The 23,536-nt window shown below is 46.2% G+C and overlaps 1 protein-coding gene across 6 annotated transcripts; it reads left to right on the forward strand.

Moving 5' to 3' along the window:
- The first annotated feature begins 14 nt into the window (after positions 1-14).
- LOC133509907 (dual specificity protein phosphatase 19-like) lies at positions 15-23,498 on the forward strand. 6 transcript variants are annotated; one of them, XM_061837381.1, is made up of 9 exons: positions 15-1,892; positions 2,238-2,474; positions 5,722-5,768; positions 8,973-9,125; positions 11,859-11,969; positions 12,098-12,175; positions 20,450-20,507; positions 20,979-21,076; positions 22,224-22,347. In XM_061837381.1, the coding sequence occupies exons 2-8, from the start codon at positions 2,258-2,260 to the stop codon at positions 21,038-21,040; spliced, it is 726 nt and encodes a 241-aa protein (XP_061693365.1). In that variant the 5' UTR covers positions 15-1,892; positions 2,238-2,257; the 3' UTR covers positions 21,041-21,076; positions 22,224-22,347. The 6 variants fall into 6 exon arrangements, 5 of the variants coding, with proteins under 5 accessions (XP_061693365.1, XP_061693364.1, XP_061693366.1 ...); XM_061837380.1 differs by lacking the exon at positions 20,979-21,076 and having other exon boundaries at positions 22,224-23,498; XM_061837382.1 differs by lacking the exons at positions 20,979-21,076; positions 22,224-22,347 and having other exon boundaries at positions 20,450-20,530.
- Positions 23,499-23,536: the final 38 nt, after the last annotated feature.

Consider the following 23,536-nt stretch of genomic DNA (forward strand, 5'->3'; position numbering starts at 1 on the left):
CTCAACATTGCAATATTTTTTTTTTCCACGTTTTTAACTTTTAAAATGTGTATATTTGATTTAATTAGATCGAATTATTTTTATTCGTCGCTGAATACTGTTTTTCTTTAATTGTTTTTGTTTGATGGAGCCAACAGAACCACATCATCTGGAAAAAGCAGAGATGCAGTACTGAGGCCACCAAACCGGACTTCCATCCATCCATCCATCCATCCATCCATCCATCCATTTTCTTATCCTCACAAGGGTCGCAGGGAGTGCTGGAGCCTATCCGAGCTGTCAACGGGCAGGAGGCCGGGTACATCCTGAACTGGTCTCCAGCCAATCGCAGGGCACATGGAGACAAACGCACTCACAATCACACCTACGGGCAATTTTGAGTGTCCAATTATTGTTGCGTGTTTTTGGGATGTGGGAGGAAACCGGAGTGCCCACCCGGAGGAAACCCACGCAGGCACGGGGAGAACACGCAAACTCCACACAGGCGGCCCAGACTTCTTCTTCGCATGAAACAGAATCAATTCTTTTTCTATTTCATGATCAAAAGATTTTACAGATACTATGATTTTTCATAGTAATAGCATAATGATGGAACAGTGTACCAGTGTTTAGAGCACAGGAGTCAAACTCAAGTCCCGGGGGCAAGATCTGGCCCACGGAGGCAAATCATGTGTATCAACTTCCATGATTTTTTTTTTTTGTTCAAATCTGTACCAAAATTTGAAATTGACACATCATAAATGATAACATGGAGGTATTACAAGTATTTTTGTGTTACCAAACAACAATAGTTGGAAAAACCCATCATCCTTGATTTCTGATTCCAAAACCAGTTCATAAATTTCATGTGTGAATATGATGAGACGGTTAAAGATTTTTATCGTTTCACAGCCATAACGGCCCTTTTAGGGAAACTGCAAGTACAGTGTGGCCCGTGACAAAAATGAGTTTGACACCCCTGATTTAGAGCATCTGCCTCACAATTCTGAGGATCGAGGGGTTCAAATCCCTGCTCCCCCTGTTTGGTTTTTGCATGTTTTCCCCGTGCTTGCGTATGTTTTCTCCTGGGACTCCGGTTTCCTCCCGCATCCCAAAATATGAAACTGCGGTAAAGCTCGGCAAGAGTGGGTGACCTGCCAAAGTTACCCTAAGACCGCAGCAAGAACTCATCCAGGGGGGTCACATAGGAACCCAAGACACAATCTAAAGAACTGTGAACCCCCCACCCCTTGCTTCACTTCAGGTCAGTGCTCATTAATCCACAATAATGAGGAAATATGGAAAAAAAATAGCATCCATGGCAGAGTACCAAGGCAAAAAACTGCTGACAAAAAATAACATAAGTCTCATCTTACTTTTGCAAACAAACATCTGAATGACCACCATGACCAAGCAGAATATTCTATGGACTGATAAGAAAAAAGTAACAGTATTTCAGAAAAAAAAAAAAAAAAATGGTGCTTGTAGTGGCAAGTAATTAATATACTGTTATCTGATTATGCTTCACACCAGTGATAGTTGCACAACGTGAGAAGCAATTATTTATGAGAGAAGAACGTTTTTTGTTAAGCAGCTCATACTTTTAGTTATAGATGAACCGTTTCACAAAATGTGCACCACTGTATGAATCTCCTCCCTTTCTGGGATGTTCAGCATTCCTACTTTATTGTAAGACATTGAATCTATCATTCTGTGACGTCCTTCCGGTGTGTCTGTTACTTTCCAAACGCTAAACGCTGTGGTTGAACATTTTTTTAATGCAGCCAGCGAATATTCATGTTCTCAGGTTTTTTTACGTCGTAACAACAGCTGGCGGAATATTATGTAAACCCCGGAGACAGTAATTGTAGAACTTTATAGTTGCAGGTCGTGTCAATCTACATTTTTACAAGGTGAGTACGCGAATCAGTTTAACAACAACACAGCAGGTTTTGGCTCGTCACATTATTAATTATAGCTTGGATAAATCTATAACTGAATAGATTTTTAGTTTCGTAAAAAAATATCGATTTTGCTTGACGTGAAATAATTTAGAATAGGAAACATTGTAGTTGAAATTAAAGCAAATTACTGCAGGTCGTTACATATTTGTGCTGTTACATAGTCTGCTCACATCACACTTTGTACATGCATGCAATAAATCAGAGGTCTCTCCCCCCCCCCTGTCCCCCATGAAAAAAAAAAAAAAAAATCATATGCCTTCTTTCCTAAACTTCACCTGAACGCAACACTTCCAGTCCTGTTCAACCCTCCGGTGATGCATTCGCTGTCCGGGGAGATTGAGGGCTTCTCCAAAAGCCGCCTGAGGAAACAGTGCACCCGCGTTACCACGGTGACGGGCAGAAAGCTGTTGGAGAGGCACACCGATGCGGGAGCAGAGGTGGAGGAGCTGGAGGAGGGGAACGGATGCGGATTTGTGGAGGATCAGAGTCTGGACCTTCAAGTTGGAGTTGTCCGACCCTTCTTACTGCTGGGTGAGAAACAGAATTGTGGCCTACCTACCCCTACTGTCCGTTTAGCAATGATAACTTAATGTAATATATTTAATATTATATATTATCATAGTTTGCGTATACATAAGGTCACTGATGATGGAGAGGGACACTCGCCCGACTTGGGTGCAGGAACCGTGCATTCAGTTCCCACTCTGGCACTCTTGCGACCCTTGTGAGGATAAGCGGCTCAGATAATGGCTGGATGACCAGTTATATAGCTGAAGCCAGAGGTTTACATACATTGTGCAAGACAAAGATTTTAACTTCTGGAAATGTGCTGTGATCTGATGAAAGTAAGTGTGAAGACCTGAGAACACCCTCGCAACTGTGATGCATGGAGGTGGCAGCGTTATGTTGTGGGGCTGCTTTTCTACAGCAGGAACTGGACCGCTTCATAAAATAGATGGCATCATGAAGAAAGCATATGACATGGAGATCAGAATCAGAATCGTCTTTAATGGCCAAGTATGTAACAACACGCAAGAGATTTGTGTCCGGCAGCCGGTGCCGCCCTGGTACGACGTTCATGTTGAGTACTGAGAAGAAGAACAAAGAACAGAATATATAATTCCCCCCCGACCTATAAATATTTTACATTTTTTATTTATTAAATTGAAATAATACATTTAATTTATTAAATTTATTAAAAAAACACACATGTGTGTATATATATATATTTTTTTTATTTTTTTTTAATTTTTTTTTTAAATTACCCCCCGCCGACCAGACCTATAAATGTTAGTTTGGTGTAATGGAAACTCCTGGCAACAAAATATTTTGTCCAATCTGGTGAAAATGTGGTGCTGACCTTTCCTAAATTGTCTGTTTTTATGAAAGTGAGTGGCAATTGTTCGTTGTTTAAATCTCCCTACCGATTGGCTAGCGACCAGTTCGGGGTTTACCCCGCCTCTCGTCCGATAGCTGGGTTAACCCCCAGCGCGCCCGTGACCCAATGATTTACATAACACACACGCCACCGTTTTGAGTTTTATGCAATGAATTCACAAATATCCGCCTAGCCGTATGTACAAACGTAGCGATTGTCCACACGACCAATGTGGAACTGTTTGGGCCAACAATATGGAACAGATGCAAGTAAAGAGGAATGCTTGGGTTGATTTTTCTACAATCGATAGTTGAAAAGCACACCGTAAGAAATTCTGGGAAGGAGCAGCTAGCACTGTGACGCTTTTGCGCCGCTTTCAATGCCGAGACTGTCCCTGCGAAGCACGGCGCCTACCAGCAAATCGCCCGTCGTTTGTACATCAACGATTGCCTTTTAAAAACATAATGCTTGTTTTAAGTGATGCAAAGTGTAAGGATACTGACCTCAAGTGGAGAAATTAGTAACTGCACCTTGCTAAAGTATCACAAACTGATACTGAATTGCACATTTGTAACATCCAAATGGATATCAATATGCAGTAAATAATTGGTTTGCACTTCATAGAGTTCCTCTATTACATGGGTTTTCTGGAACTTAACTCCTTCAGTGCTATGTTCTGGATAGGTAAGCCCATAAAAAAACAGCGCCATCTGGTGGGGCCTGAATACTGTTGTACCTTGTATACGTGTGGTTCTTACTGGAGTGTCCTTGAGCCTGACATTGAACTCCCTCCCAGCTCGATGTGGCCGTTCTGCTCCGTAGAATGAGAAAACTTGTCAGCAGGGATCAATATTAATATTGCATCTGTTCGAGTCAAAGGTGAAAAATTCCTTTACGGCACATTAGCGCCGACAGCGATGAAGTTCGCCTATTTTTTCACCCTCGCAAGTCAGCCAATCACGACGTCCGCTTGCTTACGACTCTGCTGGGATTTGCGGTGTCAACCTTTTTTTTTTTTTTTTTGTGCGTGTGTGAGCAAACTCATTTCAAGATGATAAACTTCCCCCATTTACGCTTTCAAGCGTCGCCGTCCATTTTTATAAAACACTCGCAGAAGAACTATTGTCCCTCTGAGGACAGATTCACGGTTACACTTATTTTTTTGGCATGCACGTACATTCACAACACGTATACTGTAATTCCCGGCCCACAGAGCGCACCTGGTTATACGCCTCGCCGAGTACATTTGTAAAGGAAATACCATTTGGTACACACATGGGGTGCAGCCGTGTAAAAGCCGCAAGTGCCCACATTGAAACCGACATTGAAACGCGAGATATTTACAAAGAAAGACGACACGGAGAGTTTAATGCTAGTGCCACCGTGCTAACGCTAGCACCGCCGCGCTAACAGGGTCCGTTAAAAAAAAAACATACTGGTAAAAATCACCGAGACACGGGAGTAACATGCTAGCGCAGCGCTAACAGGGCCGGACCGGTGTGATGGTCTGAGCGCTCCCGGTGCTGAAATGTCTCCTTGTGATTAATGCACACGCACGTGTATTTTGTAAACTTCCAGCCAGTCTGAAACATCGCGTTCACGTTCGCTAAGTACGTCTCAGAAAGATGAACGCAGCGAACGTACGTATATGTGTTTATCTTTTTATCAACTTTTGTTTTAAGGTTAGGCTTAGGATATAATTTATGTTAGCTCGCTCTAAGTAGAAGAAGGGGAACTATGAGACCGGGGGGATTTCCCAGTAAGTTTCTGCTACGTACCCAGAGTTCCCCCTGTTAGTAACGCAGGCGCATTAATCACAAGGAGACTTTTCAGCACGGGGGAAGTGCTCAGACCGTCACACCGGTTAAAGTCACTACCTCGGCACATATATTCCACCGGTTTCACGCTTACATTTTCCGCTCGACTGCCCCCTTGTGGCCGTTGGAAAAAAAACGCCGGGTTGAAAGCGCGTGGGAAAAAGTCACGGCTTTTTGGCCGGAAATTACGGTATGCAACAAAAATTCTTGCAATGGTCTTAGCCCATTTTGGGCACATGAGCATCTTCCCTTCAACCGAAATGTGCTCGTAAAGACTTATGGAGTAATTATTATTATTTATTTTTTTTACCTTTATTAAACCTGAACATACAGAAGTGTTTTGTTTTGTTTTTTTACATCCACAACAGCATCAGCATTAGTGCGTACCGGCCCACATCCTGAAGCACTCCTCCACAGCTGCCCCAGGATTCAGTTTTCTTTTTGTGTCATATTGAGAGACGCAATTTTATTCTGGTTGGAGTTCATGCAAGGCTGCAGCCATTTACAATTTTTTTTTTCTTTTTTGCTTCAGTAATTTTGCTTCAATTGTTGTTTTCTCATCTTTTTTGTTCTTCTCTTTCAGCCTCTCAGGATGCGGCCCACGACATGGACACCTTGCAGAGATATCAGGTCAGTGTAGAGAAGGGGGGGGGGGGTGTGTTCAATTTTGTGCTCTTGCGTGGGGGTGGGGGGGCCGATCGCATGGACGAGATTAGATGCGGCCTCGCGCAGTGTTGCTTCCGCTCAGCAGGGGGAGTAAATGATCCCAGCACGGCTCCTAGGAAATGCTCTGGCTCCAGGGGCCGTCGTTGCAGAACTCACCCGGTTCTGCCTGGAAGGACACTTTGAAGACGGTCGTTCCCTGCTGGTTGCCGTAGCTCGCGAGGTCTGTCGCTGTCGCTGCATTTATGACAACATTCAATGGCCGCATTATTAGGGACACTATCCGTTACATTAAGAGAACGTGCAAACTCCACACAGGCGGGGGCCGGGATCAAACCCAGGTCCTCAGAACTGTGAGCCCAGCGCTTTGCCAGCTGAGCAACCGTGCCGCCGCAAAAGCCTTATTTTTATTAAAAATGAAACCTCGTCTTTATCTTTTTCTATATCGTTGAAACATGCATAGAAAAATATGAATATTGTGAGGAAAATATTAGACCCGAGTTCCCCACTATTTGTGGTCACATTTAGTAAAGGAGAGGTATGAAAAAGATAAAAATGGCCCTAAGAAATGCTCGATAAAGTTTCGTCTTCCTGTAGATGTCCTATCAAAAAACAAACAAAAAAAAAAATACTACTACTAATAATAAAATACATATATAATTTCCTCCTACATCCCCAAAACATGCAACATTAATTGGACACTCTAAATCAGTGATTTCCAACCTTTATAGAGCCAAGGCACATATTTTACCATATACTATATTTGGAAAAAATCCCACGGCACACCAACAAAAGTAAATGTCACCAAAAATGGATCGATTAATTACTTATGTACTTCCTGCCATCTAATAGAAGAGGATTTTTTTTGTTCTGTCTGTCATTATGCCTCACTGGCATAAATAGATCAACAAAGATACATTATTTCTGGGAATAAACATTTGTTTTTTAGCAATTACATAAAATGGGATAACTTCCCACGGCTCGCCTGAAGAGCGCTCACGGCACACTAATGTACCCCGGCACACTGTTTGAGAATCACTCCTCTAAATTGCCCCGAGGTGTGATTGTGACCTGCGATTGGCTGGCAACCAGTTCAGGGTGTGCCCCGTCGACAGCAGGGATAGGCTCCGCCGCTCCCCGCGACCCTTCTGAGGATAAGCGGCTAAGAAAATGGATGGATATCATTCAAATCAATCTCCCGAGTTATGACGCTACTGTAATTCGGTTGTTTAATGAAGTCACCTTGGAGATTGTGAACGTATTGTCGCGATGGAAGAGCAACACACCCCTTAAGACAATTTTTAAAATGCTGATGCAATCTTTGATTGGGGTTCGATTGCCCCAACGAAGTCGTTTATCACACTTAACCGACGGCGGTAATTGAATTCCAGCGCGCACCCGTGACTTGCTGCGCGCCGATTACCGCCGTCGCTCACGTGCTAACATGCTAATAATGCGCGCTAACGTGCACCAGCCGCACTGTTCCGGCTTGCCGGTTTTTACTGCGTGTACATTGCGGCCGCGTTTCCAAGCAGACGCGGCGGCATTAAGAGCGGGAGAAACGAGTGTGCTCGAGTATAATTTGTTGACCTCCCCCGATGCCCCTCTTACGCGTTCACTGTCGCAGCCGCGCCTCGTTAATGAGCCACAAAAGTGTTCTCCACTTTGGACCGCTGCTCTTCATTTGCCGAACACAACACTCACGGTGCGCTGCGAGTCCGCCGCAGTCATCATTTTACTCGTTCCGCACTCCCGTTTTTATAGCCGGCGTGAATGCAAATAAAGTCAAGTGTGTTGTTTTGTGTCCTCACCGCCGTGTGTACAGTACTTGCTTGTTCACGGTGGCGGCGCGTGTGGTCGGTTTCGAGACCTTCAGGTGTAAATGCCACCGTGACGAGATTTCCCAAATATGATAATCTGTCAAAATAATGAGCGTGGTTGGAATGGCCACTTCCGCCTGAATGCAACGCAGCAGGAATTTTTCAAAATCAGATAGTGGGTTCTGAAGAAATTGAGTTTTGCGTGTGTGTGTGTGTGTGTGTGTGTGTGTGTGTGTGTGGTGTGTGTGTGTGTGTGTGTTGTGTGTGGTGTGTGTGTGTGTGGTGGTGGTGGGGGGGCTTGCCTTTTTGGGCAAAATTTTTTGGTGTGATATAGCTTATAAAATCTATCCATCCATTTTCTTTGCCGCTTATCCACATGAGGGTCGCGGGGAGTGCCGGAGCCTATCCCAGCTATCACCGGGATGTAGGCGGGGTTTACACCCTGAACTGGTCGCCAGCCAATCGCAGGGCACACGAAGAACAAACAGGCGCACTCACAATCACACCGAGGGGCAATTTCGAGTATCCAATTAATGTTGCATGTTTTTGGGGTGTGGGAGGAAACCGGAGTACCCACCCGGTGAAAAACCCACGCAGGCACGGGGAGAACGTGCAAACTCCACACAGGCGGGCCCGGGATTGAACCCGGGACCTCAGAACTGTGAGGCCAACGCTTTACCGGCCGAGCAACCGTACCGCCCTGCCTCGAAAACATGACTTCAGATTCGATTAAAACAGCATCATGTATTTTTTTTCCCCACTTCAAAGTACCTCCTTGCCCCTTTTGTGTCATCTGACGTGTTTATTTATATTGCCCGTTTCAAATAAAAGTACAGTTAAAAGAGTGCACATTACAAGAAATATCATTAAAAGTGGAAATACAGTACTCTAAAAGTCACCCGGATCTGAAAATATTCCCGACCTCACCCCTGTCGGCAATTTATTCCATTTGTGTGGTCCAGGCTCCTATTCTGAGGGGTTCTCTAAGTCCAAGTGTCCAAATTTCCGTAAGATTTCAAACTCAAATAGCCGCAGTATAATGGAGGAATTTATTGGCTTTCGAAGTTCTGCTACATCAAATTCCAGGATGGTGATGACGGCCACCTGTCACGTTGCTACAATAAAACGGCAGCAACAACAACTAGACTGAGAAAGGGATTTTGATTGTAAAATAATCATTTATTTAAGAAACACCATCTGGCTCGTAACAAACACCTCTTCTGTCGCCCACCCCCCCACCGCAACCTGCTTTATTTTCCTTGGTCTCCGTCAGGGGCCGTCGCGCCGCCGCCACAATCGCCCACCCCTTGCCAAGGTGCCTCATCGTCTCCCCCCCCCCCCCCCCAAACAGGTGTCGCACGTGCTGAACGTGGCCTACGGAGTGGCCGACGCGTTCCTCGATCAGTTGGTCTACAAGACCGTCCGGATCCTGGACCTCCCGGAGACGGACATCGCTTCACATGTGGAGGAGTGCGGCTCCTTTATAGATCGGGCCCGGGAGCAGGTACGGCGGAATTCATCCATATGCATTCTCCGCCGGCGTCTCGGGGGAACACTCGCGATTGGATCTCACTGCCCTGCTTTATTGTGCGCTCAATCAATAAACGCGCACTGTACATTCATCATGTTGTTTTATTAGAGACGGGAGAAGCCCGTGGAAGCCTTGCTACAAATTAAAGCAAGAAGCAGAAAGCCAAACGGCTGGATCAGCAATGCGTAGTTGAGATTTCTGCAACACTTCCTTTTCCCGATAAGTGAGCACAGCAGATACGCCGAACTTCAGTGCGCAGTTGGGTGGATTATTAGTTTGCGATTGCAGTCATGTTAGTACACGTGGAAAAATGCTCAGTGCGACGCTTCCAGGCAATCAAGGTAATCTGATTAATTCCACAAATAGTTTCAGCCCCCTTTTATGTGCGTCGTATGATAACAGATGTACATCCTCTCGTCTGCTTATCTGTCCCACCTTGTGTGAACGGAGGGTGGCGAATGTGAGGATCATCTTTGCCCGCTTTCTAATAAAATCCCCCCCCCCCAAAAAAAAAAAAAAAAAAACCACACTTTCAAAAGAATTTAATTTTGGGCTGTAGCTTACATGAAGACTGCGTTTAGGATTTTGATTATGATTGCGACGCGGAATAACGCGATTACGATCGCATTATAATCACAATCTGTCGCCGCTCAGCATAGAATGGCTCAAGCGGCAATAAAACAAAAAAAGTGAGCCCCTTTTCGTCTTTGCAAGCCAGAAAAAATTATGGCTGAGTTTTTGCGGTTTACATCCTCGGCCTTCGTTTGCCAGTTCAGAATCTTGCATAAATTACCGGTAATTCCCGGCCCCCAGAGCGCACCTGGTTACAAGCCTCACCGAGTACATTTGTAAAGGAAATACCATTTGGTACGCACATACGCCGCAGCTGTGTAAAAGCCGCAAGTGCCCACATTGACACAGGAGATATTTACAAAGAAAGACGGTACACAGAAAAAGTTTAGCGCTAGCATTAGCACTAACAGGGCCTGTTAAAATAAAACTTACCGCTACATATCACTGAGACGCGCCAGTAACACAGCAGCAACACGCTAGCGCAGCTCTAACGGAGCCGGTAAAAGTCACTTCCTCGGCACATGTATTCCCCCGGTCTCATTCTTACCTTTTCCGCTCGAGTGCCACCTTGGGGCCGTAAGAAAAAATGCACAAATTAGCCGCATAGAGCGCAGGGTTGAAAGCGTGTAGAAAAAAGTCGCGGCTTGGAAGGCGGGAAATTACGGTATTGCCTGTACAGTAAATAAAGCTTTTAGAACGGCCGTGGCAGCAGTATTTCCTTTATTTTCCGTGGGAGAATTTGAATTCTAAACCCACCCAATAAATCCACATTGACAGAGTCTGCTCGCTGCAACCGATTTGATATCAAAAAGTATCTTTAGTAAAGCGCTGATTTCAGTCTCCAACAATCGCTCCTGCACAGACCGGCAACATCCCCGCATTGCGTTTTTCGGTTTCTCCGCAGCGCGACTCAAAAGACCAAAGCTCAGCACAAAGACCAGGCTGGCATCGAGTCCCCATCCGAGTGTCCCTTTCTTCACCTTTGACCTCCTTTAATTGGATGGCGTTCCTGGCAGGCCCGCGCGGTTCTCATTGTGCGCTAGGCCACGTGATATGCGCGCTGATATGGAAACGCTCAGCCCGGGCCCTGTCGAATAAGGACAAAACGAGACCGCTCGGACCGAAAGCAAATTAAGTTTCCGTGTTGCCCGCCGTGGATTATCTGGTTTAAGCAATTTTTATTTTCCAGATGTGACTTATTTGCCCCAAAAGTATCAAAACACGGCCTGCTCTGCGTATCTATGGCGATAATCCAATGGGGCAACCTCTCTGACTGACAGTGAGTCATAAAAGATGAGGCCCGAGCGGACGCATGATTGGGTTATGTTTGAAAGTAAACCGCAGAAAGCGGCTATAACATGTCAATTACTGCAAGAAAAAAAGCGTTTTTCGATGGTCCATCTGACTTCACGGACGTTGATTGGCAGATATGATGCGGTCGCAAGCGACGCCACGCGCGATACAAAACGGCACAAATGCGTCAATGTGGCGAGCTCGGGGATTGTATTAAGACGCGTCTTTAATTGAATCATTACCACCCTGACACTGCAGGCAGTAAAAATAATTGCATTGGCATTAATATCAAGTTACATATTCACGCTCCCGTACACAGATTGCACCTTATGTATATTCGATCCATTACTGCTTGTGCGGGATTGTAATACAAATATGTAGTGCGGTCATTTTCTGCCTTACTGTATACGGTGGAATCTCGATGAACACCCCTGAGGTCGAACGACTCAGAAGTTGACACAAAGGTTCAGAATTCAAACTGCCGTCACACAAGTGCCTGTACCTTTTTTTGTGGTGTGAGTACAATTCCCCCCAGTGGAGGAGTTCAAGCCCACTTCTTCCTTGACAATCACGACATGTTTTTGTGGTTCAGTGAATCATGCTGCAGTCCCGTGCATTGTTTGTGGAACCTCAAAAGTTTTTCTATCGCAGTGTGGTTGCAAACTGAATTTTTATTTTATTTTCCCACAATAGTCGGTCTGTATTGGGCCTTAAGGGCGAGAGCATAAAAATGTAATCATTACCTCGGAATGAAAGGATGAAGTATTTTTTTCTTTTTTTTTTTTTTTTCTAATAATACTCAAAGGACCAGACTTGAGTGCTCTCTCTCTGTTGCTTCAGGACGGCGTGGTTCTGGTCCACTGCAACGCGGGCGTGTCGCGCTCCGCCGCCATCGTCACGGCATACTTGATGTGGAGGGAGGGGCTCCCGTTCGACGAGGCGTACCGGCAGGTGAAACTGGCCAGGCCTTCCAGTCGCCCCAACCCAGGATTCTGCCGCCAGCTGCAGAGCTACAGACCGTGAACGTCAACTTCAAGTTCAAGTCCAATCCCTTTTTTTTTTTTATTCTGTGGCGCCAGTTCACAACAGAAATAATCAGAAGCCGCTTGACCATTGGGCCGTGTCACGGAGGCGAGCGTCAGCAAACCAAGTCAAAGGTGAGACCGGGGATTCTCAAACCTGTTGGGTCCACGTTTCCTTGGACCATTTCCTAATCCCAACGCCACTTAAATGTACCGTCATTTCCGGCCTATAAACTTTTGACTTTTTTCCACACGCTTTCAATACTGCGGTTTATGCGATGATGTGGCTAATTTGTGCATTTTTTTTTTCTAACGGCCGCAAGGGGACTTTCGAGCAGAAATTATAACATTAATCACAAGGAGACTTTTCAGCACCGGGATCCTTCAGAGCGTAGCACTGGCCCTGTTAGTGCTAGCGTTAGCGCTGTGCTAGCATGTTGCTGCTGTGTTACTGCCATATATAAGTGATTTTTACCAGTATGTTTTTTTTTTTTTAACAGGCCTTGTTAGCGCTGCGCTAACGTTGCCACTGCGCTAGCCTTAGCCCTGCGCCAGCGTTAGCGTGTTGCTACTGTGTTACTGCCACATCTCAGTGATTTAGGTATGTTTTTTTTTTTTTCACCGGTCCTGTTAGTGCTGTGCTACCGTGTTACTACTGTGTAGCTGCCGCAGCTGTTTTTTTTTTTTGTTTTGTTTTTTGTTTTTTTAACAGCCCTGTACATGCTACCGTGTTGTTGCTATGTTAAGCTAAGCTAAGGTAGTAAAACTTGTACCACATTTCTTTGGAAATATCTCATGTTTCAATGTGGGCACTTGCGGCTTTTACACAGGTGCGGCTTACGTACGTACCAAATAGTATTTCCTTTACAAATGTACTGGGTGAGGCTTATAATCAGGTGCGCTGTGTAGGTCGGAAATTACGGTCACCTTGCGAGTCCCAAAAGACCATTGGAAGTAGTTTTTGCCCTTTTTTTTTTTTTTTTTTAAAGAACATTACAATAACAAATTGAGAGTGGTCGGAGAAAGGCTCGTAATAAAGAATTAAAAGAAGAGAGTCACATTTTGTTCATGAAAAAAAATGTAGTTTATGTGTGTGTGTGAGAGAGAGAGAGAGAGAGAGAGAGAGCGCACGTGAAAGTGTGTACGAGCGAGTGCGTGAGAATGTGCCAGAAAAAGACAAAGCATCTCCCACTGAGAAATGATTGGGAACTTGTCATATAAAATGTATATCTGCTCTTGTTGGAAAGTGTGCCTGTTCTCTTTCATTATTTATTGTTATTATTATTTGGAAGGCGCAACTTTTGGAGCATCGGCGGCGAGCACACGGGGGAGCGCGGCGGGGCGGGCCTGCGCGTTGGTGGCGTGCCAGCGGTGGAGAGGAGGAGATAAGTTGTGCCAAATGGCTGGCAATTCCTGGCGGAGCCGTAAAGGTCGTCGATTATTTAACGGGGCCGTAAAGCTCGCCGTCTGATTGCGCGGAGGCGGCTTCTGTCGCCGTTAATAACGGCGACGTTTGCACGGCGCGGCTTCCTTCCTCCCGATGTCCAGATGCTCTTCCAGCCTGACCAATTAGACAAATGAAGTGTTCTCGCCCGCCCGTTTCGCCATCCGTCGTTTTTTTGCGTTCCCGCTTTTGTACGTTGACTTATGAATTTAATTCCTTCTGTCAGCCAGCTAACAGCATAATGTACTCATGCAATATGCATTTGCCTTATTTAAATACATTGAAATAACATTCGTTCCACCATCCCCCAAACACCCCCATTTCGAAAGAGGCGCAGCAATTAATCAATGAATCGACCACGACTTGATTATCAAATTAATCAACAATTTTTGTATTTTAATAAGCGTTAACTCGTTTAGTCCCATTGTTTAACATGTGACTGGAACTGTAAATATTCTCTCATTTCTGGAGTCCTTCACAAAAGCAGACGTAATATCATTTTTGAGTGAAAGGAAAATTAATTTGCAATACAACGATGAACATTTTTGCTGATTTTTGGATTGATGACACAAACCAAACTAGCAAGTGAATCAATGAAATGTTTTAGAGTAAAGGGACGTATATTTTTTTTCCCCCAAATGACCGATTGATCGAAAAAGTAATCAACACACGAATCGATTCTTCAAATAATCCTTAGTTGCAGCCCGAATCTAAGTTTAATGAAACGAAATGTGAAGAAATGAAAAAACGGCGGGCAAGGTGCGAGATGAACAAAATCAAGGAAACAACAACGAAGCAGTATCACACGAGAGGGCGTCATGTACTCATCGACCTTTTTGAAACAGAGAGCGCGTTCTCGGGTATTGATAACGCCGAGGGCTACTAGGGCTGCACAAGGACTGCTACATACATAAAGACTTTCAGACTTTGTCCTTCCGTCCGTTTTCCAAGCCGCTTAGCCTCACAAGGGTCTCGGGAGTTCTGGGGCCTACCCCAGCTAACTTTGGGCAAAAGCCAGACCACACCCTGAACTGGTCGCCAGTCATTGTTGGTGCCGATTTCACCCCCCACCCAACCAAGCACATCAAAGGCCAGACGATCCCTTCTTCTTATTCTTCTTTTCCTTTCGGCTTGTCCCGTGAGGGGTTGCCACAGCGTGTCATCTTTTTCCAACTAAGCCTGCATCTTCTTCTCTGTCCTCGCGTCCTCCCTCACAACATCACGTCAACCTTTTCTTTGGTCTTCCTCTCCCTCGCTCTCTTCCCTGGTAGCTCCATCCTTACCATCCTCCTACCAATTTCCTCACTCTCTCACCTCTGGACATGTCCAAACCAATCGAAGTCTGCTCTCCCGATCGAACCTTGTCTCCAAAACATCCAACTTTGGCTGTCCGTCCCTCTAGTGCACTCATTTCTAATCCTATCCAACCTACGAGAACATCAACATCTTGATTTCCTGCCACCTCCAGTTCTGCTTCCTGTTGTCTCTTCAGCGCTACCGTCTCTAATCCGTGCATCACTGTTTGATAAACTTTGCCCTTCATCCTAGCGGAGACTCTTCTGCCACATAGAACACCAGACACCTTCCGCCAACTGTTCCACCCCGCTTGGACCCGTTTCGTCACTTCCTTACCGCACCCACCATTGGTCTGGATCGTTGACCCCGAGTATTTGAAGTCATCCACCCTCGCTATCGCTTCTCATTGGACCCTCACTCTTCCCCCTTCTCCCCTCTTATTCACGCACACGTGTTAAGAGTGGATTTGTCCCGATCTGAAGCTCTGAAAACAGTTCAGGGCCGATAATCTCAAATGATGAATGAACGTGTTCATGATATACGATAATATATAAAGTCTTTCTTTATGCGTGTTGGGAGAGTTGCCCAAATCATGACTCCGCGATTTGCGACGTAGAACAGATTCCAGCCAATCAAAAAGCACCCTGACGCAACAAAAGAAAACCGACCGTAAATAAATATACATTTTTTTTTGGGATTGTTATTTTTGGGTTTGGTTCCACCCATAAGATTTAAAACAAAATTGGGGGAAAAAGATTCATAAAAACAAATAGGTGAACCGTGACTTTGTGCGCGTCTACTGTATATTTTAATACATTTTTTTGAACAAAGGTTTCTGTCTACGTGTCAGATTTTCACCTATCGGAAAAGATTGTAACGTATTGGTGTGGAAAGCGTCCTCTGTCGAGTGCGAGAAGAGGAACCACAAAGAGTAGCGTGACGGGCCGGCTTTGGCCTTTCCTCTCGGTGGCTCTTCATTGGCATCTCCGAGGAGCGGCCATGGCCTGGCCAACTGGGCCAACTGGGTTCCCCCCTGACATTTTTCTGACATTTCGCCGTCTGGATGAGAGAGCCCCCCAGGATGGCTCCCGCCGTCCCATCTGTAGCGTCTCCAGCGGTGGCCCGCGGCCAATTGGGCCCGTTCAGCTGGCCTCGCTGTTGACGTGCCAGCGGAGGTATGCCCGCTGCAGTCCAACCCGGGCTTAGTTCTGCTCTTGTTGACAGCACGCATGTCGGGACGAAGCATTTTTCCGATATCCACGTACATCTATTCTTTGTCCTGTAGTAAGACAATCCGGTTCCGCACTACAACAACTATGTCCTATGTTACTAGTTAGACCAGGGACGTCAAACTCATTTTTCGCACGGGCCACATTGTAGTTATGGTTTCTGTCAAAGGGCCACTGTGACTGTGAAACTATCAAAAGGCTGAATTGACCCATCATACATATACAAGAAATGAAGGAACTGGTTTTGGAATCAGAAATCAACTATTGTTGACACAAAATTTGGTAACACAAAAATGCTTGCACTCTTTCATCATCATTTATGATATGACAATTGGAGATTTTGGCACAGATTTGAACAAAAATAATGGAAGTCGGTACACGTGGTTCGCCTTCGCGGGCCACATAAAATCGGGCGGTGGGGCGGATCCGGCCCCCGGGCCTTGGGTTTGACACCTGTGAGTTAGCCCGTTAAGTCAGAGTTGTACTCGTGACTTGTGTGCTGAATGGACCTTTCCGACGTATCAATCCTCGTACAACAAGAGCCAATCAGATGGCCGCGTTGTCTTGCCACGCCCCTGCCGCCACGTTGTCCCACAAGCAATGCTGCTTGGAAAATTCAATGTCACGAAGAAAATGGTCCTCAGATGCACTCGGGGAACGTGCAATTCCGATGAAAGATATCCGGCGAGGTTACAAGGGGCCCGCTTGATTCATTTCCCAAAGCCTAAAAGACAGTTGACGAAGCGTCTACGATGGATTAAGGCTCACGGAAGAGCGCATGTACAATTCAATGTGGACAATCGCCACAAACACAAGGCAGTATGTTCCAAGGTAAGCGAGTTTGATGAAAATATGATCAGTGCTTTATACATTGCAGGAGAGCAACTTTCACTTTGCTCGTGTATCACTGACCTGCTGAATGAAATGTGTCATCTTTTATGCCGAAGATACGAAAATTACGTCACGTCACGCAAGAGAAATGTCTATTTGCCCATTTTATATCACATCGGACTTTTAAGACAGGGCACCGGGTTCCGTTACGAGTTGAGTCAAATGAATACACCCACTCGCTTCTAAAGACTACAATGATATTACTCGTGATCTTACCAAGTAAAAAGTACTCTCCCTGCTTTACACGCGCAGTACGATTCCACTATTTTATCCTGTTGGATTTCGATATGAAGTTTGTGAGGCTTCAAACTTTTTCTGCGTCGATCGCCAACGTTTTTGCCGTAACTCTGACATTGCGTCCTGCTCCGTCCAAAATCTTCATTCCGTGTACAAATCCTAGCGTGAAATAGTTGAGACCTCTCTGTAGAACCCTCGTGGACAAGTCCGGCGCATTTGGCATAAAACGTACCGCAATACTAATACACAATAGAGAATCCACTTCGAACCTGTTCTGTTTAGTCGCCATTTTGGAAGATTCTGGGAGATGGAAACTGTTGCTCAGGGGGGCGGAGCTGAAGATCGCCTGTCGGAAAGCTCCGTTGTTGTACCGTCGGACAAAGAGCATACCAGTACATGTACCCTCAAGACTATTGAAACGGCTTTCCGGTGACACTAGTACTGGGAAAAGTCTGAACCCTCCACTCAGCCTTAATGTGTCCATAAGTATAACGAGTGATCAAATGTCCTGAAGTAGTTTAGCAGTTTCACCCCAAGATTACATTTCTGCCCATCCCCCAACGTTCCTGAATAATTCATCTGGGATCAAAGAACAATCAATACGGTTTGAACATGAAGCTACTGAGCGGCCACGCCAGCTGTTGCCCCCCCCCCAGAGGCTAAAGTTGCTAGCATACGTACGCGTGAGTCTCACCTAGCGAATTTCTCTCGTTACTTTAAAGCGACGTAGCGCCGCGCCGCTTCCGCAGAGCGAGGGACGAGTCCGAGTTTTACGACGCTTCTCAGACGCTTCACGTGTCGAAGAGTTAATAGATTTGTTCTCGAGCTATTTTCAACACTTTGAATGCGTTAATAATGCATGAAAATAGCAGACGACGTGGGCACATCAGTCGTATCCATTTGGGAAATGTACTATATTTGGATGCGCGCGGTTTCTGCCTAACAGCGATAATACGGAACAGGACAGTTTGAATATTTTATAATTGATTGTTTGAAAATTCATTTAACTAAGGAAAGAAGACGCTTCCCGGCTGGCAGCATGTGGATTTTGTGATTATTTTTCAGCGTTGTACTGCAGCGGAACGGCAAAGGCTCGTCGAGTGAAAACACTTAAAGGTTCTCCGTCCGCCGCGTCGGAGCATCTCATGGTCCAGCGGAGCGTGTCAGAGTTCACGCACTCTTATCATAAAGCAGCAAAACATCCCGTCCGCTCACAGGGATAAAACATTTTCTCTTCTTTTTTCTTTTTTTTTTTTCTTTCCTCAGGCTTGCCGCTCCGCCGCCGCGAGCTCTCTTATTGCTCCCCGTGTGCCCGTGTGATGTATTATTAAATAAAGCAGGCGTTCGTTTATTACGCACAACACTGGCAGAGTGCATATTTGACATTTTCTTTATCTCCAAAACAGCAACCCGCCTAAAACACACACACACGTGCACACTCCTGCAAACATATGTTTGCTGCTCGCATAATGCGCACATTTATAGAGAATCAAAGAGTAAATAAATTGAGACGCGAGCGCGGCGTTAAACAGACGGCATTTGCATTTGTGTTAAATGAATCTCGCGTCGCTTAGGGGAGCTTTTTAAGCTTATTATTACAGCAGTGGATCATGGGAGGGGAATTCATCAGATAAGCTGCTTAGAGTGGCCTTTATTTTCCTCAACGCTCTGCAGCAATATTTGCTCAGCGCGCCATAGAAAGAGAGAGAATCTCTCCGGGGGGTTCCTGACAATCCTTCTGCGGCCCAACTCCCTGCGCAAATGTTGCAATTCCACACGACAAAATGGGGGGGGGGGGGGGGGGGGGGAATTAGCCGCGGTCCCGATTGTTGGTGGTTCGTCAACCCGGGTTGGATTTTTGTGGGTCGACATCCGTCACGTGTCTGCAGTTGTTGTCCAGAATGCTCGGAGAACGTGAAAAGCGAATTCAGAGATTCGTTTCGAAAGACATGATACATTTTTGAAGGTAATTGCTGAAAAAGTGGAAAGCTGATTTTCGCTATTTCAATGACTGTATTCAGATTTTTTTTTTGGGGGGGGGGGTGGGTGGTTAAAATTATGCCCAGTGACATATTTGTTTCTGTTAGTGCTTATCTGGCTCAATGGAAGTTTCCGACCGGCGATGTTAAGCTCCGCCCCCCCTTAGCTACATTCGCCATGTCCCACAAACTTCCAAAATGGCGACTGAACAGAACAGGTTCGAAGTCGATTCTCTAACGAGTATTCCAGATAATATTGCGGTATGTTTTTTGGCAAATGCGTCACACTCGTCCGAGAGAGTTCTTCAGAGAGGTCTCAACTATTTTACGCTAGCATTTGTACACGGAATTAAGATTTTAGACGGACCAGGACGCAATGTCAGAGTTACGGCAAAAAAAGTTTGACGCCTCACAAACTTCATATTGAAATCCAACGAGATAAAATTGTGGAATCGTACTACGCATGTAAAGCAGGGTGAGTACTTTTTACTTGGAAAGATCACGAGTGATATCAGTGTAGTCTTTACAAGTGAGTGGGTGTATTCACTTGACTTGCCTCGTAATGGAACCCCGTGCTCTGTCTTAAAAGTCTGATGTGATACAAATGGGCAAATTTCTCTTGCATGACGTGGCGCATTTATGTATCTCTAACCCGACTCTTCGGAATAAAACACGACACGCTTCATTCGGCAGGTCAGTGATGCGCTAACAAAGTGAAAGTTGTTCTCCTGCAATGTATAAAAGCACTGATAATAATGAAATCCAACTCAGAGAAGATACTTCTCCCTCACTTACCTTGTGTTTGTTGATATTGTCCACGTTTAGTTGTACGCGCGCTCTTCCGCGAGCCTGAACACATCGTAGACGCTTCGTCAACTGTGTTTTCGGCTTTGGAAAGTGGATCAACCGGGCAGAATATCTCACATCACAATTGCACGTTCCCCTGGCGCATCTGAGCACCATTTTCTTCATAAAATGAACTTTTCCAAGCGCACACTACTGACAACCAGCATTGCTTGTGGGACGACATGGCGGCAGGGGCGTGTCAAGACATCGCGGCTATCTGATTGGCTATTATTGTACGAGTGATTGACAGGTCGGAAAGCTCCATTGTGACATGCCTGCACCATGAAAATGTATCTTCCCATGGCCCTTCCCTTTCCGTCCCTTGGCCACAACATTTTCCTAGTCCTTGCTTCATATACTGCTTTTATAGGCCCTAAAATAAACATGCGGTACTGTCGGTGGATAGTACATGGATGCCGAAATACACACAAAAAGACGCAGTTGTCTTGAATTGGAATTTTTACTGTACATTTTTTTGTTTTGTCAGATGACAACGATGATGGAGAGGATACCTGCTTCCGTTCCAGTTTTCTACCGTGGAGACGGTGAGTGAAATGTCCACTAACATGTAACGTCACCACATTCTTAAAAATGACCCGTCAATCCAAACGATGTCGATGGTTTCGAAGTCCACTTCTTTGCTTTGCGGCCACTGGAATAGCTACACATGCATTTAATAAAGAAAAGGGGGAAAAAAAACCCAAAACGATCCCTTTTGGAAGACAATGCAAAGTTAAGATATTGAAATTAAAATTTTCCCAAGTATGATGCGTATTGGGGCGGCACGGTGGCTCAAGCTGGTTCAATCCCGGGCCCGCCCGTGTGGAGTTTGCATGGCTTTTCTCCGGGTGCCCCCCCCCCCCCGGTTTCCTCCCACATCCCAAAAACATGCAACATTAATTGGACACTCTAAATTGCCCCAAGGTGTGATTGTGAGTGCGGCTATTTGCCTCTATGTGCCCCGCGATTAGCTGGCGACCAGTTCAGGGTGTACCCCGGATCCTCTCCGTTGACAGCTGCGGTAGGCTCCGCCACTCCCCGTGAGGATAAGCGGCAAAGAAAATGGATGGATGGATGATGCGAATTGGCCCAGCGACCCTTGTGAGGATAAACGGTGAGGAAAATGGATGTTTTTGTGCAACATGGCGTCCTCGTGATGAGCACATCTACTTCCCAGTTCTGTTTTGTCCGGGTACTCCCGCCGCTTCTCCCCACATTTCACAAATGAGGATAAGCGCCCTAGGAAATGGGTGGCTCGTGTTCCTAATGTTGTGGCCTTTGAGTGCATATTAACGATATCCAGTGGAAAGGTTAATAAGAGTCCAGTGACCACGAGACGTCCATCGTTTGGTGTAGAAGGTTTGCGTGGTTTTAAACTCTCAACTGCGGCTCCAAAGTCGTTGCTGTGGCGGTTCCGGAGAGGAAGCAAATGGGTCTCCCGCCGCCCATCCCATCAGTCGGTCATTTCCCGTAATGCGCAAAGCAGACCACCAGACTGACGTCCATCTGCCTCCGAGATCTTTTGTCTGTTTTGGCCGTAGTTTGTGCGTTAAGCAGGTTAAACGTAGCAATTGGAACCATTTTCGGCACTGACTTGTAACTCCGAACGCACCCCAGAATAATCCCCGAGACGTCCAATTATGGTGGCGCTCGGATCGGAAGGCGGAAATTGCTCTCAATTGTGTAGCCGCCGCTTCGCTTCTTTTTCTTGCCGCGCTCGCCGAGGAACCGAGCCGACCATGGAATGCTGCGGCCGAGTCGTTCGTCTTGACTGCGACTTGGCTGAAAAGTATTGAAGTCATTTGCAAATGGTGAAGAAATGAAAGGAAAATTACTGGGATTTTCAAACAAATACAATCACAGACGCGCTCTCGGAAAACGTTTTGCTTTTCAAAGAAAACTGATCAAATCAGCAAGCCTCTGCTTTTTTTTTTTTTTTTTTTTTACACGAGATTTTTTTAAACATCAACAGCCGAAATATTCTGTCCGTTGTGCTCACGGGCCAATATGCATTTGTTGTATCCCATCGGGGGCGGGGTTAAACCCGGCATGGGATCTTATGGATTTATACGCTGTGGGATGTTCAGTTTCATAAAGAGTCGGGGGATGACTTGTGCTCATCTGTGACCACACATTTTGATTTAAAAAAAAAAAAAAAAAAAAAAGAACATTTGGAAAAGCAGACGTTTCCCATGGGAAGATGTTTCAGCGTTTATTCTTCATGCAGCTGTCATGTTTTTTTTGTTTTTTGTTTTTTGCAGCTGGAAAGCCTTGGCCTCACAGATCTGAGGTGCCGGGTTCAATCCCAGACCCGCCTGTGTGGACCTTGCATGTTCTCCCCGTGCCTGCGTGGGTTTTCTCCGGGTGGGCACTCCGGTTTCCTCCCGCATTCCGAAAACATCCAACATTAATTGGACATGCTAAATTGCCCCTAGGTGTGATTGTGAGTGCGACTGGTCGTTTGTCTCCGTGTGCCCTGCGACCGGTTCAGGGTGTACCCCACTTCCAGCCCGTTGACAGCTGGGATAGGCTCCATGACTCCCCGTGAGCCTCGTGAGGATAAGCGGCAAAGAAAATGGATGGATGGATATTTAATGATGAGGCGGCACAGTGAAGCAGCTGGGATAGGCTCCATGACTCCCCGGGACCCTAGTGAGAATAAGCGGCAAAGAAAATGGATGGATGGCTATTTAATGATGAGGCGGTACGTTGGATTATTTGGAAAGTGTTGGCTTCACAGTTCTGAGGTCCCGGGTTCAATCCCGGACCCGCCTGTGTGGAGTTTGCATGTTCTCCCCGTGCCTGCGTGGCTTTTCTCCGGGTGGGCACTCTGGTTTCCTCCCGCATTCCGAAAACATGCAACATGAATTGGACACTCTAAATTGCCCCAAGGTGTGATTGTGAGTGCGGCTGTTTGTCTCTGTGTGCCCTTCGATTGGCTGGCGACCGGTTCAGGGTGTACCCCGCCTCCTGCCCGTTGACTGCTGGGATAGGCTCCAGCACTCCCCGTGAGGATAAGCGGCAAAGAAAATGGATGGATGGATGGATAGATGGATAGTCAAGTTGATTTCGGTTGGGTTGAAATGAAAGCAGAATGTCTCCACGCCACTTTGCTGCTCGTCGGTAGGTGGAGCTTGGCTTCTTCTCCTGGAAAGGAAGAGAGGAGGAGGAGGAGGACGGAGAGCTGGAGACGATTAAGGTGGTGAGAGAGAGGAGAGGAGAGAAAGGGATGGCATGGGGATCAACAGAGAGAGAGAGAGAGAGAGAAAGAGAGAGAGAGAGCGCAAGCGTCAGCACTCCATGCGTTAAAAGGGCAGATGGTAACGGCGGGTAACTGAGGAGCAAAGCACTCCGTTCGCCGCGCAGCCAAAGATCAGCGCAGGGAGAGCGACAGCGGCAGCGGGAGCGGGAGCGGGAGCGAGCCAGCATCTCAACGCACGCGGCCGGCCGGAGCATCTCGCATCTCGCAGGGAGCTGCAGAAAGCACCACAGCGCATCTTCCTTGGCTTCTTTCCGCGATCCCGCGCTGACAGGACAAGGCAGCAGTAGGTGAGGGAAGTGTCAGTTGGGGGGG

Source organism: Syngnathoides biaculeatus, chromosome 12 (genome assembly GCF_019802595.1).
Source record: "Syngnathoides biaculeatus isolate LvHL_M chromosome 12, ASM1980259v1, whole genome shotgun sequence".
Classification (NCBI taxonomy): Eukaryota; Metazoa; Chordata; class Actinopteri; order Syngnathiformes; family Syngnathidae; genus Syngnathoides; species Syngnathoides biaculeatus.

What these genes read in the sequence shown, in the direction of transcription:
- LOC133509907 (XM_061837380.1), top strand. Translation starts at nt 2,258, where the DNA reads ATGCATTCGCTGTCCGGGGAGATTGAGGGCTTCTCCAAAAGCCGCCTG. An exon ending in TAGATCGGGCCCGGGAGCAG is followed by an intron (nt 9,126 to 11,858) that starts GTACGGCGGAAT and finishes CTGTTGCTTCAG; the next exon opens with GACGGCGTGGTTCTGGTCCA. An exon ending in TCGACGAGGCGTACCGGCAG is followed by an intron (nt 11,970 to 12,097) that starts GTGAAACTGGCC and finishes CTGTGGCGCCAG; the next exon opens with TTCACAACAGAAATAATCAG.